At 35.7% G+C, this 18,052-nt stretch overlaps 5 protein-coding genes across 5 annotated transcripts in view; 2 read left to right on the plus strand and 3 right to left on the minus strand.

Moving 5' to 3' along the window:
• The window catches only part of CBG25172, a gene marked incomplete at both ends in the record, with an annotated part of 5,814 nt that extends 4,970 nt beyond the window's left edge, over positions 1 to 844 (minus strand). The window contains 2 exons of the mRNA XM_045239528.1: positions 628 to 693; positions 746 to 844. Of these exons, the coding sequence (XP_045098392.1) occupies positions 628 to 693; positions 746 to 844 (165 nt within the window). The remainder of the gene's footprint in view (positions 1 to 627; positions 694 to 745) is intronic.
• A 429-nt stretch (positions 845 to 1,273) lies between these two features.
• On the plus strand, positions 1,274 to 5,211 carry CBG05143 (the record flags this gene model as incomplete). The annotated part of the gene is made up of 6 exons (XM_045239588.1): positions 1,274 to 1,277; positions 2,058 to 2,325; positions 2,410 to 2,702; positions 3,244 to 3,399; positions 3,974 to 4,359; positions 5,209 to 5,211. The coding sequence occupies 6 exons, from the start codon at positions 1,274 to 1,276 to the stop codon at positions 5,209 to 5,211; spliced, it is 1,110 nt and encodes a 369-aa protein (XP_045092846.1).
• Positions 5,212 to 7,062: 1,851 nt separating this feature from the next.
• CBG05142 lies at positions 7,063 to 11,685 on the plus strand (the record flags this gene model as incomplete). The annotated part of the gene is made up of 7 exons (XM_045239645.1): positions 7,063 to 7,232; positions 7,946 to 8,159; positions 8,781 to 8,959; positions 9,005 to 9,018; positions 10,148 to 10,323; positions 10,540 to 10,659; positions 11,446 to 11,685. The coding sequence occupies 7 exons, from the start codon at positions 7,063 to 7,065 to the stop codon at positions 11,683 to 11,685; spliced, it is 1,113 nt and encodes a 370-aa protein (XP_045092847.1).
• Positions 11,686 to 12,033: 348 nt separating this feature from the next.
• Positions 12,034 to 13,539, minus strand: CBG05141 (the record flags this gene model as incomplete). The annotated part of the gene is made up of 2 exons (XM_002638740.1): positions 12,034 to 12,165; positions 13,486 to 13,539. The coding sequence occupies 2 exons, from the start codon at positions 13,537 to 13,539 to the stop codon at positions 12,034 to 12,036; spliced, it is 186 nt and encodes a 61-aa protein (XP_002638786.1).
• A 1,258-nt stretch (positions 13,540 to 14,797) lies between these two features.
• The window catches only part of Cbr-zfh-2, a gene marked incomplete at both ends in the record, with an annotated part of 29,075 nt that continues 25,820 nt past the window's right edge, over positions 14,798 to 18,052 (minus strand). The window contains 4 exons of the mRNA XM_045239767.1: positions 14,798 to 14,902; positions 15,701 to 15,790; positions 15,921 to 16,173; positions 16,887 to 17,849. Of these exons, the coding sequence (XP_045092848.1) occupies positions 14,798 to 14,902; positions 15,701 to 15,790; positions 15,921 to 16,173; positions 16,887 to 17,849 (1,411 nt within the window). The remainder of the gene's footprint in view (positions 14,903 to 15,700; positions 15,791 to 15,920; positions 16,174 to 16,886; positions 17,850 to 18,052) is intronic.

Consider the following 18,052-nt stretch of genomic DNA (forward strand, 5'->3'; position numbering starts at 1 on the left):
AACATATTAGTATAACTGTGATTTAACTGGCCAATTGTTTGAACAAAATTATCAATTGCGATTTTGTTGATAAACCAGTGGATTAATTGATGGTATTCGAGAACTAATTTTAGACTTTTTGAACAAATCATAAAACATAACACGATACGGACGGTGTACAATCGATTCCCTTCGGAGACCAAATAGTTTTTAATGACATTTTTCGCTACCTGGAGCACTTTTCAAAGCTCAAAACTCGCTTTTGAACGGTTTTTTGCACCAACGACACTTGAAACACGACTCATGCCAATAGGCATTAAATGCCGAGACGCATTTTTCGAAAGTTGGCAATTTGCATGCGTGGCATTTTGGCGACGTCGCGGCACGATGACAATCGGCACATCTGAAGACACTGCTGAAGGCGTGCACTGGATAGCACGGTGTTACGCCGAGTGTTTTCTGGAATTTATTGGGTTACTGTAGCTACCGTAATCCTAGATTATTTATATTAGTAGTAATGCCTACTGTTATCCTTGTCGATTATCTTTGGAATTCTGGATTTCAGAACTTTAAAATTTTTTAGGAATTTCAGATTTTTGAAATTTTAAGTTTCAGAATTCGAGAATTTTATAAAAATGTGCAAGTTACCTGACACACTGAGCACTTGAGACACGATTTGTGAAACATTTCGTCTTGGATTTTCAGAATCTTTCCCTAAAAAAAATTTTTTTGCCGTCAAAATTCCAAAATTCAAGTTTTCCCTTACCGTTTGAGCATCCTGACGGGTTAGTGTCGTTGTGCAACTTTTACAGTGTACGTTATACGGTAGCACTGGTTTTTGAAGGCGTTTAGTGTTCAAAGACATTTGGAACCAGATTTTGGAAATAGGGGGAAATTGTTTTAAATGGTTTAGAAAATTAGAAAATTTGAGACTTTTGGGATTTCACGATTTTCATAAGATATGAATTTGAAGAATTTTGATGCTTGTATATACACAAAAGGGGGCATGGGGGTTTTTTTTTAAATCACGTATATGACCACTCTATCCTCCGTTTTTTCCAGGCAAAATATCCGTTTTTCCAGGCAAAATACTGACGTTTTTCTGAAGCGATTTTTAGTGAATTCAAATTTATTTCCCTCAAAAATAAAAAGAGAAAAATGACTCATTTCTCTAGGAAAACACCCCCACCCCCAAAATTGTATTAGCCCTTCAAATTATTTTCAGCACTTACAATGTTTTTGTCTTCAGGCTTAGCACTCTAAATCAACGGATACCTAAAAACAAGCTCCCTGAATGTGTACCTATAACCTATTCTTGGTACTTTCGAAAAAACAAACAAACTCCCAAGTTTTAGAATTTGAAATAAAAATCACATTTTCAGTGTAAAATCGGCAATTTTCAAATTTAATTTCCTTCACTCCTAGGAGGTTTTAGGACTTGAAATTTTTGTGTTATTCTCCGAACTATTTGAAATTTCATATTTTTACATTATTGTTGAAAAAAATTTACAAACTTGAAAACTTGGGTCCACCCAAAGTGTAGGCGAGTTTTGTAACTTTCCGGAAAAATGTTTTTTGAAAAAATGTAAAAAGAGGAAATTTCCAATAGTTTTGAGTATAACACAAAACATTTCAAGTCCTATAACCTCCTAGGAGTGGAGAAAATGAAATTTGAAAATTGCCGATTCCTTAATTTCAGAAATCCTGAATTTCTGAATTTCTGAATTCCCGAATTCCTTAATTTCAGAAATCCTGAATTTCTGAATTTCTGAATTCCCGAATTCCTGAATTTCAGAAATCCTGAATTTCTGAATTCCCGAATTCCTTAATTTCAGAAATCCTGAATTTCTGAATTTCTGAATTCCCGAATTCCTTAATTTCAGAAATCCTGAATTTCTGAATTTCTGAATTCCCGAATTCCTGAATTTCAGAAATCCTGAATTCCTGAATTTTTAAATTCAAAAAATCCGGAAATTGCAAATACACAGAAAAACCAAGGCATGGATAATTTTGGACCCAATTTTTGAAATTTATTTCCCGCCATTTTTCCCGCCATTTATTTTTTTTTCAAATTTCAGTGATCGGTCTGGTATACGGTAGCTATTTTCTCTACCGTCGATATGTGACAGACGCGAATGATAAGCGAGAATCAGATGAATACCTGCGAAAATTGGTAAGACAAGTCAACGATTCACCGGAAACCACGTGGAAAGCGAAATTCAATAAATTTGGAGTCAAAAATCGGTCGTATGGATTCAAATATACAAGAAATCAGACAGCGGTTGAGGAATATATGGAACATATCCGCAAATTTTTCGAATCCGATGCGATGAAACGACATTTGGAGTGAGTTTTTGGGAGAAATGGGATTATTGGAATTCTTTTGCTAGGGATGAAATTTGAGTTTTTCACATTAAAATGTTTTTTCAGAGAACTCGAAAACTACAAATCTTCATCTCTCCCAAAACACTTCGATGCTCGTCAAAAATGGCCCAACTGCCCATCAATCTCAAATGTTCCAAATCAAGGTGGCTGTGGAAGTTGTTTCGCTGTAGCTGCCGCTGGCGTTGCCTCCGATCGTGCCTGTATTCATTCGAATGGAACATTCAAATCACTTTTATCAGAAGAAGACATCATTGGATGTTGTTCGGTGTGCGGGAATTGCTATGGAGGCGATCCATTGAAAGCGTTGACTTATTGGGTTAATCAGGGACTTGTTACTGGTGAGTTGCCTATAAGGTGTTCATGTTTCTTGGATTTGTCTGAAAATTTGAGAGAATATAGCGCAAGACTGAAGCTTCATTTTTGTAGTTGACAACTTTTTTGTCCAATCAGGTTCTGGGGAGATATACCAACGTGGGCGAGGCCCTCTTTTTTTGGCGCTATCATCCTCTTCTTGCGGCAAACGCGCTAGAACGCACTTCAAACTTTTGGAATTTGTCTGAAATGATTCAAAAGCATAGAAAAAGACTGAAGCTTCGTGGACCCACAAAAGTAGGAGCTCTTCCACGTGGCATGTCTCCCCAGGCTCAAATTCTACAAAAAAGTTGTCAACTACAAAAATCAAGCTCTAGTTTCGTTTAGTATACTTTGAAATTTTTAGGCAAATCCGACAAGTTTTAACTAGTTTTTTGAACCAATAAAAAATGACAAAATGATGAAAGATTAACAAATTTTCAAATTTTCCTAGCAACACTGAAATTGTTTCAATTTCTTTGAAATTTTTTGAGTATTCTAAACAAAATAAGATCTATAATTTCCCAGGTGGTCGTGACGGTTGCCGTCCGTACTCATTTGATTTGTCGTGTGGTGTCCCATGCTCGCCAGCAACGTTCTTCGAGGCCGAGGAAAAACGGACGTGTATGAGGAGGTGTCAAAATATCTACTATCAGCAGAAATATGAAGAGGATAAGCATTTTGGTGAGTTGTTCTTTTCCTGGGTTTATTTTGGTTCAGTGTTCCCAAAGCTCAAAATCCAAGATTTCGAGTCTCAAAACATATCCCAAGGCACGCAAAATGTTATAAAAATTGTTTGGTCCCCAAACAAATTAAACTTTAGGTTATTCTGCTCCAAGTTCATCTCTCTTACCCACTGCGCCATCGCCGCGCGCTTAGGCGCCCCCTTGGGTGCCGCGGTAGCTCAAAGTGCGCGGGGTCTCAATGGCGCAGTGGGTAAGAGACTCGAAGAACGTTGCTGGCGAGCATGGGACACCACACGACGTACTTGGAGCAGATGGCCCAAAAGTTCGATTTCTTTAAAGACCAAATAGTTTTTAATGAAATTTTCAGCTAATTATAACTTGTTTCTAGGGTGGATACTTCCCAGACCCGTCATCTTTGAGCCAATTTATCTGGGTCCTTGTTAAAGATATCAAAAATTGGTCAACTAATAAAATATTGCTGATATTATGAAAAACATTTTATTAGTTGACAACTTTTTGATATCTTTCACGAAAAATGAGGTAATTGAGCGCAAAAACTAGACAAATTTCAGCAACGTTCGCCTATTCCCTGTACCCCCGCTCGATGACAGTATCCCCAGATGGAAAGGAACGTGTGAAGGTCCCAACAATCATTGGACATTTCAACGACAAAAATACCGAGAAATTGAATGTAACTGAATATCGAAATGTGATCAAAAAGGAAATTCTGTTGTATGGACCAACAACAATGGCGTTCCCGGTACCTGAAGAGTTTCTGCATTATTCGAGTGGAGTGTTCCGTCCATTCCCATTGGATGGTTTCGATGACAGAATTGTTTATTGGCACGTCGTACGATTGATTGGATGGGGAGAGTCTGATGACGGACAACATTATTGGTTAGCTGTCAATAGTTTTGGAAATCATTGGGGTGATAATGGTAAGGAATATATGAAAATTGCTTTAAAAGTAATTAAAAAACTATTTGATCCTCAAAGGAATCGAACTTTTGCGTCATCTGCTCCGAAGTCATCTTTCTTACCTACTGCGCCATCGAGACACAGCGCGCTTAGAGCTACCGCGGCGCCTAAGGGGGAGCCTAAGCGCGCAGTGATGGTGCAGTGGATAACAGGGATGGCTTTGAAGCAGATGACTGAAAAGTTCGATTCCTTCGGGGACCAGAAATTCAGAAATTTAGAAATTCAGAAATTTAGAAATTCAGAAATTCAGAAATTCAGAAATTCGGAAATTCGGAATATCAGAAATTCGGAAATTCGGAAATTCGGAAATTCGGATATTCAGAAATTCAGAAATTCAGACCGATCACTGAAATTTGGAAAAAAATTGGCGGGAAAAAAATTTCAAAAATTGGGTCAAAAATTATCCATGCCTTGGTTTTTCAGTGTATTTGCGATTTTCGGATTTTTTGAATTTAAAAATTCTTCTTAAAAATTTATTCAGGAATTCAGGAATTCAGAAATTCAGGAATTCAGAAATTCAGAAATTCAGAAATTCAGAAATTCGAATATTCAGAAATTCAGAAATTCAGAAACTTTTAGAAATTCAGGAATTCAGAAATTCAGAAATTCAGAAATTCCAATTTTCTAGGAATCTTCAAAATCAATACCGACGATATGGAAAAGTACGGTTTGGAGTACGAAACGGCAGTTGTCTAAAAACTTTCCTAATTTCTGAAAATTTTTAATTTTGTAAATATTTTCGCAATTTCCTTTTAAAAAATCCCCCCCCCCCCCCCCCCAAAATTTGCATCTCATTTCTCATTTTCCCCCATTTCTTTTTTTTAATTAGTGACCTAGAAAAAACCTAGGCCAGCAGCACCAAAATATTTATTCTTACACTTTTCCATTTTTTTAAATTTTTTTGGCTCATTTTCTCTCATTCCATTGACGAATGCTGAAATTGCCATTTTTTTTAAATTTCATAGATATTTCCCATAAAAATGAAATAAAATTTTTTGAATTCCGAAAATTTTTTGTTTGAACGTCTCATTGAAAACGAACTGTAAATCAATGAAACTATAGCTTAGTGTGCGGTGGAGCGCACTTTAAAAAATCAATAGCTAAAAATCAATAATCATGGAATTGCACTCCTCCCAGCTATGTATGTCCCATTCATTTGGATCATTCAGTAAATCCTCTATGTCTCTTTGGTCCCTTATTTTTGATTTTTATTGAATTTTGCATTCTTCTAATTTTCCATGTCCCATGTTGGCCTCTATTGATATCGAATTTCGTCACAAAATTCAAAAAATCGTCGTTTTTTGTGAAAATCCGCAGCTGTCTGAAACCTAGCTGAAAATTATTCGAATCGCCTGAAAATTTCAGAGTATACCAAACAAAACTAGAGCTACATTTTTGTACTTGACAACTTTTTGTTATGTAAAGGCGCCCTAATGAGATATGCCACGGGGAAGTGACCCTTGTTTTTGGCGCCCCTAGCCGGAAAGGGGGGGGGGGTACGGCGTAAAAAGAAGGGGGGGGGGGGGGTGCACTTTCAGGTCGCAAGGAAGGAGGGCCTCTTCCACGTGGCATAACTCCTCAGGGCCTGATTTTTCAAAAAAGTGGTCAACTACAAAAATAAACCTCTTGTTTTGTTTGGTCTACTCTGAAAATGTCAGGCAAATCGAAAAAGTTTGAAGTGCGTTCTAGCGCGTTCTAGCGCGTTTGCCGCAAGGAAGGGGTGGTGGCGCCGAAAAAATAGGGCCTCTTCCACGTGGCATAACTCTTCAGGGCCTAATTTTTCGAAAAAGTTGTCAATTATAAAAATAAAGCGCTAGTAATGTTTAGTGTACTTTAAAATTTTCAGAAAGTTTGAAAAAGTTTGAATTAGTTTTTAGAGAGCTCCAAAATTACCGATTTTCAACTGAAAATAAGATAAGGAGGGGTGGTTTTTTTAATTGAAAATTTCAATTTTTGCAGGAAGTCAAAATGGGAGAAGTCGCTTCTATATATGACAATTTCCAGTTCTTCTTTCTTCCAAAATTTTTTTTTCGAAAATCAGATTTTTTGAATTTCCCGCCAAAATCTGTCTTCTCTTCCCCCCATTGTCACCTTTTCTCGTCAGAATCGAAATTTCGTTGCATTTTATGTGTGGTGTGGTGGTGTAGGGGTAATCTGTCTGTGTCTCTCACTCTCTGCACTCTCTCCTCTCCACGCACTCTCTCACTCTCGCACTCTCTCTCTCTATCTCTCCCCTGTTCCTAGTTTCCAACGCCACTTTTTTGGCTGTTGGCGTTTTTAGGCCCATTTTTCGAATGTTTTTTTTTGCAATTGTCTTAAAAAATGACGAAAAAAGAAATCTGGATTTTCGGGAAATTTCAGAAAAACTCAATTCGAAAGTTCCTAACTATTCTAAGCATTTCAAATTTTAGAAAACGAAACTTTAGATATTGTCACCCCTATACTTTAAGCACAATTATCTTGGCTCCTTAAAAAGTTATCTAAAATTTGTCAATTAACAAAATGTTGGTGATTATGTGATAAACGTTTTATCAGTTGACAGTATTCTGATATCTCTAGAAGGAGCCGAGATAAACCAGCTTTTGCTTATCAGCCGCCGGTATCAACCTGTTCCTCGTCTTCCTATTCATGTGCGCCTTTAAACCAACTCAAATTTCAGCTAAAAGACGAATTTTCCGCTAAAATGCAACCCTGGAGACGCCCACCACCACTACTCACCGAGGAAGAACAGGCGGCGTTAAAGGCTCAGAGATTGTTAGCAGCCCAGGAAAGGCAAGAGATACAAGATTGGAAAAATAATCAGAAAAAAATGTGGCCAATTATTACAGAGGATTTTCAGCCGGAATTTTGGATGTGAGTTTTTTGAATATGTGCACTTTGAGCTCAATTATCTCGGTTCATGTCAGAGATACGAAAAAGTTGTCAACTAATAAAACATTTGTGATAATGTGATAAACAATATATTAGTTAACCACTATTTGACATCTTTCATAGGAACCGAGATAAATTGGCTCAAAGTTAAATGATAGCTTGAAAGTCGTGCTAGGTGCCCAGTTAAAAGCCGTTTTGGTTTAAATCTACAATTTGAAAATAATTGTGTTATATGTCATTCAGTAGCGTTTTTTAAATCCTACATGTTTCAATTTAAATCAATAAAAAATATTGAGTTTGAAGCTAATTATAAGGCTCTAGAAAGTACACATATTTCTGCTACAGTAGTTCCAGTTGTCCTTCAACTTTGAATCTATTTATCTCGTTTCTTTTAAACGATATCAACAAGTGATAAACTAATAAATAATTGTTGATAATATGATAAATATTCTATCCATTTACCAATTTTTGATATCTCTTACAGGACCCGAGATAAATTGGCTCAAAATGTTCATAACATCATTTTGGTACACTGATTGTTTAGAAGGCATAACTTACTTCAAACTCAACATATTTCAATAAATTTTAACTTGAATTGTAGATGGTAAAAAGCTCTACAAAACAATAATCAAATTAATAAATATCATTTTCAAAAAAAAAGCTTTATGATCCTTTAAACATTCAACTTTTTTCAGCGAGCAGTACCGCGAGCGCCACGCCGAAACACTTGCTAGATCTGTCGACATTTATGTTGAGAGAATCGAAAACTTGGACAAATCGGAAGCGGAGAGTCTTCTACTTGAGATTCTCACAAAAATAACGTTTGTGGAGAACAATCTCACTGTGAATGGAGCTCAAACAGTTGAGACATTATTCGAGAATCTCAAAAAGGCACCAAGTGCATCTGGGGTGAGTTTGAAGTTTTTTTTGAATATAAAAACTGGGAATTTCAATTAAATCTAAATATTTTTTTGTAGCACTTTTCAAATCCTACATTTTTAATTCTAAATTATCTAAAAATATTGAGTTTTAAGCTAGTTATGAGGCAAATGCCAAAAGCAACAGCATAGTGGGCAGCGATGCGGTACTTGCCCTTTGAGCTCGCTTATCTCGGTTCCTATATGTTATATCAGGAAGTGGTCGACTAGTAAAACATTTTTGATAAGATAATGAGCATTTTATTAGTTGACAAACTTTTAATATCTTTTACAGGAACCGAGATAATCAGGCTCAAAGTTGGCAAGAACGGTAGCGGCGCCGATCTAGCCGCGCGATGTATTAAGCTGATTTATCTCGATTCCTGTAAGAGATATCAACAAGTGATTAACTAATAAAATGTTCATCATGTTATCAGCAACATTTTATCAGTTTACACATTTTTGATATTTCTCCTAGGAATTGAGATGAGAGGGCTAAGGCGCGCATTGCAATCTGTGGGCGGAGCGTTGACAAATAGCAGCAATTTTTTTTCAATTTTGACAGTAGAATGGTTTCAATGTTCTAAAAATAAATAAGAAGATTAAATTCCAGGACATCCCCTTCAAGTCAATCGAGGAACTCTCGGATTTTCTGAATTCAATGTATTTGAATTTCCGCAAAGAAGGCGACGAATTCAGAAACATCGGAGTCCAAGGTCGTCGATGGATTCAATTCCTGAAGAATGAGTTGGACAACGGAAACTATGTTGAAGAGGATAATTTTCATGACTTGTAAGTGTTTTTTTTCTTAAAGCTTGCTTAAAAATTGATTTAAAGGGACATGAACTATCGTTATCCTTTGCTTCTGCCCTCATGCGCCTTTAAATTTGTCACTTTTTAAAGGGTCATATCTTTGTTGATAGTTGATCGAATTTTTTGAGATTAAAATTTTTGAATTCAGCTTATTTCGAGCTTTCAAATGAGTATAATAATGCTATAATTTTAACATTTATCTCTTCAGATATGAGGATTTCAAAAGACCATCCCCGCTGGCAACGAATTCGCCCTCCACGAAGCGGCGATGGATTTTACTTCTCTCCGCGAGATTGGAAATATGATTCCAGTGTTTAAATACCGTAAGTCGTTTTTTTTAAAATTTCAAATTATTGAAAAAAAATCGGTCTAATCTAAATGTAGAGCTTCTAAAAAAGCAAAAGCTTCCGAGCCAGCTAGACTACTTACTTTGAGCTCAATTATATCGGTTCCTATAAGTGATTTCGAAACGTTGTCAACTGATAAAATGTTGTTCATAATATCAACAACATTTTTGTAGTTGCCAGTTTTTTGATGGCTCTTATGGGAGCCGAGATAATTGAGCTCAAAGTGGATGATTTGAGTGGGCTCCTATTAGAAGAAATCCGGTATTTTTAGAAAGAAGAGCTATAACTTTCTTATAATTCTTTTTCTTAAAATGATTTTCATCCCAACATGTAGATCTTTGTAAATTCTACCAAATCATATAAAATTCATGAACATTTGAAATCCCACTTGTTCGCTAACATCCATTAATAAGGACTAAGTCGACGCCTAGCACGCGCCTGTTCAACGGCTACTTTTTGGAATCGCTAGAAATCACAATCAAATGCGTTATATATAATTTTTTAGCGCTTTTCAATTCCTACATTTTACAATTTAAATTAATCAAAAATATTGAGTTTCAAGAAAGTTATAATTTAAAGAAGGACAATAGATATATAGAAGGATACAAGATGAGACCCCTTGACTTTCACCTCCGAGCCAATTTATCTCGTCTCTTGTGAAAGATATCAAAAATTGGTCAGCTGATAAAATGTTGCTGATATTATGATAAACATTTTATCTATTGACCAATTTTTGATATCTTTTACTGGAAATCAGGTATACAGACTCAAAGATAGCACCCTAATGAAAGCCAGCTCTTAAAAATCTGAAATTTTCCAGAAAAAGCGACTGGCCACCTTGAGCTGGTTAATCCAGAAGCTCAGGAATGTCTTTTCATCAATCTCCCAATCTTTTCGGATACTCTAAATTCAGCTCACATGTTTAAAATTGACTTCTCCAGAGGCGTCAGCACGTTGGGAGTCTTCAAAGGAATCCAGTTTCCGTTCAGGCAAGCGGTAAGTGAGCTGCACTTTGAGCTCAATTATCTCGATTCCTTTAGAAGATATAAAAATTTTGTCAACTGATAAATTACTTATCATAATATTAAAAACATTTTACTAGTTTACTACTTTTTGATATCGTTTGCGGGAACCGAGATAATTGAGCTCAAAGTGTAAGCGGTGTTTGTCTTATTTTTTATATTTAAAAATTAACAAAATCAAATTTTTCAGTTCACATGTGCCGGTGAAGTAGCTTCTGAATTGGGGGCTAACATGTTTATAAAGCATTGTAGCCAAGGAGACAAAGCATTTGACTCGAAAAAAATTCCAACAAGCCTTATTGGCAACTCGGTAAGTGGTTTTTAATTCGCTAATTTTTGAAAAACTTGGAATTAAAAATTAAAATTCGGTTTACGCCCCTCCGTGGCTTAACCTCCTGGCCTAAGTGTGTGGACATCCTCGCCCTCTCTGCCCACCACGCTTTACTGTGGCCCAAACCAAGGAACGTCTCCAGAAGACTTCAGAATCAAAATTTCGAAAAAAGAAAAGTTCGGGCATCCACTAAGACACACTTCTGACCTAACTGTCAGGTTTCAGCTCGATCGGTCAACGTTGAGTGGGTTAACAGTCACGCGACATATATACGCACATATAGAAGTTGGTGTTTGTTATTAGTAATGATAATGATTATGTGACATATCATTCTGTAGTGTTTTTTAACCCCTACATTTCACACTTATATTGAAGTTTTCCACGACAGTTTCGAAACGACCGGTTTCGGAACGTCGCGGTTTCGAAGTGACGCGGAGCCGCAAGCTCTGCTACCACCTCTGACTGGCCGCGTCCCTCCAGGGACAAAATTAGCCGTAACTTGCTTCAAACTCAAGTTAGAAACATGATTTTTGTACCAAAATTTTTAAAATTTTCATAGAATTTGATAGGGCCTACGTTGTGCATTTTGAATTAATCAAAATTATCAATTTCGAAGCTAATTATGAGCCAAGCCATAACTTTCTTCAAATTCAATATTTTCAAACGATCTTAATTTTGAAATGTAGATTTTTTCAAGCTCTACAAAACGATATAAAAATTCAAAGTCTCCCGGAAGTTCTTCAACTCAAAAATCTAAATTTTCAGGCGGCGGTCCATGGAAATATCGCTCCGATGAAGAGCAAGAATCCGTTCGAAGTTTTTGAAGTCGAGGTGTCGCCATTAAGCTTGGAGGACAATCTGTGCACAGGAACCAGTGGCAAAATCATAAATTCTATCGGAGACGGAGCAAGAGAACCTGCCGATATTGGAAATGTAGAAAAAGTGCTGAATGACAATCTGAAGAAATCTGTTAGCCGGCCAGCTAAGGTTCCAGAAAATGCTTAGGATTCTTTAGATTTTCAAGATGTTTAGATTCTAATGATCTAAGAGTCTACCATATCCCAATTTTTTGTATTTTCGCCAATAACACCCCCCCCCCCCCTCTCATTTTTTATCGATTGTCTCTCCTTGATGATTCCAGATGATTTTTGCAAATTTCGAACTACAACGTTGTTTTTATCATGATATTCTAAACCTCTACAGTTTTAGTATAAAAAACTGATCCAAATTTTCCGATTAAAATAAAATTTGATTACTGTAATCAGCACATTTCAAATCTTTATTACTTGCCATGTAAGTTATCACTGATTTGAAAAAAATTGAAACATTTTTTTCGGAAAATCACAAAATTAATTAACGACGATCCCTCAGATAGCATACGTAGACGGCGTGGATATAGGATGGGAATACGAAACAAAAATACAGTAGGATATTGAGAAAAACTGAGCAACCGCATGTTCCTTCCTTATACCAAACGGCTAGTGGCTGAAAAATGTTTTTTTATGGATTTGAGCACATCATCAAAATTTTCAGAAGTTAAAAAAAAAACAATTTTTGAAAATTCCTTCAATTAGAATTACTTGCAACCGGGCCTTTGTTTTTTGTCTGTAACTTTGTTCAAAAAACAAGGCACAGTTTTCCAAGTAATACCATTTTGTAGCACTCGTTGAGTTCTATCATATTTAATTCAGTTGGGTGAAAAATACTTTTTCTAAAAACAGCTATGACAGATCCCGCGAAGGCCCGGTTGCAAGTATGATTAGAGGGGGCTCTCCTATTTTTCCTGCCAGTTTTTTTCCGAAATATAGCATCGATAAATTCAACAAAGTTTCGTTAAAAATCCATGAAAGTCTGCCAATTTCAAATAAATTTAGCAAGCTTTTCATCGAACAGAGGGCCCTTCTATTGAAGGGGCCCTTCTAATACAGGTTTACGGTAACTCAAAAAATGGAATTGGGAAATTCCAAAATTTAGAACTTTGGAAATTTTTTGCGGAAATTCGAAAAATTTGAAAACTTGAAAGATCGGAATTTGAAAGTTTCGAAATATTGATTTTTTTCTTGGAAAATCAAAATTTCAAAAAAAAAATCCCAGAATTCCGGAATTCCGAATTCGACAATACCAACAATTCCGACAACTCAAAAGGTCGAAATTCAAAATTTCATAAAATCAAAAAATTCTAAAAAGTCTGAAATTCTGAAAAAGTCGAAACTTCAAAAAATTCAAAGAATCCAAAAACTCTAGAAAACTAACTTTTGAAAATTGGAAATTTCCAAAAATCCATAACCCAAAAAATCTGAAACTCTGAATTCGACAATACCAAATATTCCGAAAATTCAAAAAATTCCAAAAATTCAAAGTTAAATTTTTCCGAAATCCCAAAGGTTTCGAAAATTACAACTTGAAATTTCCGAAAATGCCGAAAATGCAAAACTTCAAAAGATCAAAGAAATCGGAAAGTTAGGAATTTCGAAAATTCGAAAATTCCCGAATCCAGAAGTTTCAAAAAGTCCGACAACTCCGAAATTTCGAAAATTCCGTAAACACTCTAATAGAATGCCAACCGGACCGTCCACTTTGAGCCAATTTATCTCACTTCTTTTGAAAGGTATCGAAAAGTTGTCAACTGATAAAATGTTTATCATGTTATCAGCAACATTTTATTAGTTTACTATTTTTTGATATCTTTCACAGAAAATGAGATACGTGGGCTCAAATTTGACGATTCGGATGGCATTCTATGAGAGTGGTTACGGTAATCTCCCAACAGAATATTTTCAAATTTTCGGATTTATTTTCACTCACCGGAAACAACAAAATCAAAATCACCATAACAATACGATCCTCAGGAGTCTCCATTTTTGATTTTTCTCTGAAATCAAAAATTGACTGAAATTTTCAGAAAAAAAACATTTTTTTTTTGAAAAAAATGGTGTTTCCTACTGTACATGACTGTATTTTATACACAAAAAAGTGAGTCATTTTGTTATTTTTTTCATTTTCGTATAGAAAGAAAAAAACAGAAAAAAGTCAGCTACAATGTGTATACAGGAGATGAGTAATAGGAAAAGTATTTCTTCCGGTCCAAATTTTTTTTCGAAATTTCAGAATTTTCTGGAATTTCATAATTTTAGCATTTCAGAATTTCAGGATTCCAGAATTTCAAAATTTCGGGATCGGATAATTTGAGAATTTGAGAATTTGAGAATTTCAAAATTTCAGAATTTCAAAGTGATAAAATTTCAGAATTTCAGAATTTGAGAATTTCAGAATTTCGGGATTGGAGAATTTGAGAATTTCATAGTTTCTAAAAGTTTCCTGGAATTCCGTTTTATGGAATTCCAGAGGTCCGAATTTCGAAATTTCAGAGTTTCACAATTTTAGAATATTCTAGAATTTAAAAAAGGGCGCGGAGCTTGATATTGAGAAGTGGGCGTGGCTAGGTGACCTTGACATCTAGAAAGGGGCGGAGCTTGAATCTCAAAAGTGGGCGGAGCCTGAGCATTTTGGGGTGTTCCTGGGCCAAAATGGGCGGGATTTGAGCTAATTTGCCCAAATTGGAAATTCAAAAAAAATAACATTTCTTTTAAAAAGTTTTTATTTTGTTTTTCAGAATTTTCAAAATTCAAAAAAAAAGACACACATTGTCAATTATTGCTTAAATTCATATAATAAAATTACAGAAAAAAATTATTGCGGGAGCAAAAAAAATTCTATGGAAATCTATTGAAAAAATGGGGGAGAGAAAATTATTGATTTTTCTAAATATATTGCTTTTCAACAAAACCGGAAAAAATCCTAAAATCTGAAAAAAAATTCTGAAAATTTTTCTTTAAAAATTGTGCATGGATTTGTAAAAAAATGGGAAAATCGAAAAAAAAATAATTCCAAAAAATAACCAGTTTCTGTGTCATAAAGCGGGAAGAAGAGAGAAAATGGGCGTGGCTTAAAAAGTGGGCGGAGCTTAAGATCGGGATAACGAGAGAGGGAGGGGTTGTAAGGCATCTGGGGAGTGTTTTAAAGGGAAATTCTTTTTGGGCAACGGGTGGGCAACACATGGGCAAAAAAAGGTTCTCGGGAAAAATTTAAAATTTTGAAGAAAAATTTTATGAAGTGGCTAGATATGGGGTGGCATTGAGAGATGGAAGAGGTATTCGGATTGAAGGCAAAAATCGGATTTACAAGATTTGCACGAGTAGTGGGTCTGAACCAGAGTTAGCGTCTGAAAAATTGAATTTTGGATGTTTTGAATTTTTTGAAATTCCAAATTTTTTACTTGTCTAAAATCTCGAATTTGTTAAAATTCGAAAATTTCATTTTTGGGATTTTCTATGATTTTTCAATTTTCTAGAATTATTGCATTTGCTGAAAATCCTAAATTTAAAAAAAAGTTGATTTTTTGAAATTTTGGATTTCTCGAAATTTTTAAATTTTTTGAATTTTTAGGAAATTTTCTGAATGTTTTGGATTCTTAGAATTTTTGGAATTTCTGAATTTCTGAATTTCAGGAATTTCAGAATTTTTGAATTTCCGAACTTCAGAATTTCAGAATTTCAGAAACTTCAGAAATTTCAGAATTTCAGAAATTCAGAATTTCAGAATTTCAGAATTTCAGAATTTCAGAATTTCAGAATTTTTGTTTTCTTCAAAATACTGGATTTCCAGGATTTTCAGGAATTTCAGAATTTCGGATATTCAGAATTTCAGAATCTCCGAATTTCAGAAATTTCTTGTAATCTAAAATTTGAGAATTTGAGAATTTCAGAAATTTCTTGTAATCTAAAATTTGAGAATTTGAGAATTTCAGAATTCCAGAATTTCAGATTTCCAGAATTTCAGAGTTCAGGAATTTTTGAATTTCCGAACTCTGGATTTCTAAATTTTAGAAATTCAGAATCTCCGAATTTCAGAAATTTCTTGTAATCTACAATTTGAGAATTTCAGGATCGGAGGATTTCAGAATTTCAGAATTTTAGAATTTCCGAATTTCTGAATTTCTGAATCTCAGAATTAAAATCACCTTATCACATTGACAAATTTGTCGTTGATGCTCGCGGAGCTTCTTCTCCTCTTGGAACACAAATGTACACGTGGGACACGCCCATCCGACCTGAAATTTTGAAGTTTAGGAATTTTCGAAATTTCCGGAATTTCAGAAAATCTAAATTTCCAGAATTTGGGAATTTTCAATTTAATGATCCTAATTAACCAATTAACTGAAAAATTGATTAATTAATTACCTCTTTTTGAGTAGTCGTCAAATGGGATTTTTCGTTTTCCGGAAGCGCGTCTTTCAGTTTTTCGACGTTTAACCCGTCCTGAGAGAATACGGTACGCGGTTTTTTCTCCTTTATATCCGTGGAAATTTGGGTTTTGATTTCCTCGGGTACTTGCAAAAACTGAATTGGTGTTCCGTACATTTGAATGTCAATTAGTGGGTTTAGAAATGGGAACCCAGACAGGTCGAACGCGTTTTGAGCCGTTTTGGAGGATCTGAAAAATTGGATTAAATCAAGTTTTCAGTTTTTTAAGATTGAATTTTAAGAAGGAATCTGGAAATTTCAAAATTTTTGAAAATTTTGGATTTTCGGTAATTTTGAAATTCGGTGTTTTCCAAATTCTGAAAGTTTGAAGGTTCCGGAACTTTGGAGTTTCGGAATTCCAAAATTTCAGAATAGCAGAATTTTCGAAATTTGAAGATTTTTTCAAAAATTTGAAGATTCTGAATTTTTGGATTTTTCAAAATTTCATGACTTTCGGTGTTTTTGGAGTTTTTGAATCTTGGATTTTTAGAATTTTTGAATTTCGATTTTTTTTGGGATATTTGAATTATTGGAAACTTTTGAACTCAATAATTTCAGAAATTTTCTAAGAACATTAGAATATAGTTTTACATTTTCGGTCAGAAATTCTAAAAATCTGGAAATCGAAGTTTCCAGAAATCGATTTTTCGATCTTTTGGAACTTCTGGAACTTTTGGATTTAAAAATGTGAAATTATTAACTTTAATTTTCCAGAAAATCCCAAATTTCCACAAAGCTCAGAAATTCAAAAATTTTGATTTTACAGAAAACTCTAAAATTCCCAAAAATTCGTATCTTCCGAAAATGGCTTTTTTGATCTACCAAAACAAAAATGGCTCTTTGAAATTCCAATTTCGACCTATCGGCTTAAAAGGTCCCCCTACTACAGTACCCAGTACTCACTTCTTCTCCGGCGAGCACTCGGTCACCGACGCCGTCGTCAATTCCGACACCCCTTCCTTCTTAAGCTGTGCTCTCAACACACCAATATGCTCCGCCGTGAAAAGATGATCCTGCAGTGCCAATCTCGTCCCAAAACTTTTGTCACACTGCTCACAATTCAATTCCCCGGATCTCGACTCTTCGTCTACAGTACCCCGTGTCTTTCTCTCCTTGGCTCTCGCATTTTGAAACCACACTTGAACGACACGTTTGTGAAGTCCCACCTCCTTCCCTAGAAGCTCACACTCGGCCATCGATGGCGTCTTGTATTCATTGAATACACTTTTCATCATTTGAACTTGCATCGGTGTTAAATGGGTACGAAATCGTTTTGAGCTGCTTGCTGGCGACCTACACTCGGATCCAGAGCCCCCATTTGAGAGCAACGCTGCGAAAGTAGAATCATCGAGTTGCTCCGTGAGCACATCATCTTCAGATCTTGGAGGACTCGTACTAATCGACTCTCGATAGTCTACTGATGACCCAGATAGGTCCAACGCTGACTCCTTATTATCTAGAAACATATCCGACGCGTCTGGCATCATATCAACATCGATGTTGGCAAAAGCCATGTTATGCTTCTGGTTCATATGCTCTGTCATCGCATTCTTGTCCCGGAACTCTTGCTGACAAAAAAGACACGTTTTGTGGAATCCAATATTCTCGCACATCTTCATTAGGACATCACTGGAGGAGCTGGAGCCACCGGCGGCACCAATCATCTTAAGAAGATCCGCTGGTTGGAACTTTGGAATATCCATTGTGAGGACTTGTTGTTGGGCTAGCAGTTGAGCTTTTTCCTCGTCGGTCAACGATTCTTCCACACTTTTGTTATCGCTGGCCAGTGCGGCGCCGTCGTCCTTGTAGCACTTCTTCTGCTGATGTTGGATGAGTTCGTAGTAGCGTTGGAAGACTTGGTTGCATCTGAAATTGAAGATTTGAATTTTTTAGAAGAGCTCAGCTAGAAGCTTTTGAGATAGGAGGCTCCGCTCAGTCGACGCTTTCTACAGTGTAGCTCAGTCGCTAGGAAACATCCCAAAAAGTTTGGAAAATTTGTTTTACCCATAACTCAAACAAAAGTGTTCCATTTTCTATGAAAAATATATAGACTGATTGGTAATTTTTTG

Source organism: Caenorhabditis briggsae (assembly GCF_000004555.2).
Source record: "Caenorhabditis briggsae complete genome, chrI, whole genome shotgun sequence".
Classification (NCBI taxonomy): domain Eukaryota; kingdom Metazoa; phylum Nematoda; class Chromadorea; order Rhabditida; family Rhabditidae; genus Caenorhabditis; species Caenorhabditis briggsae.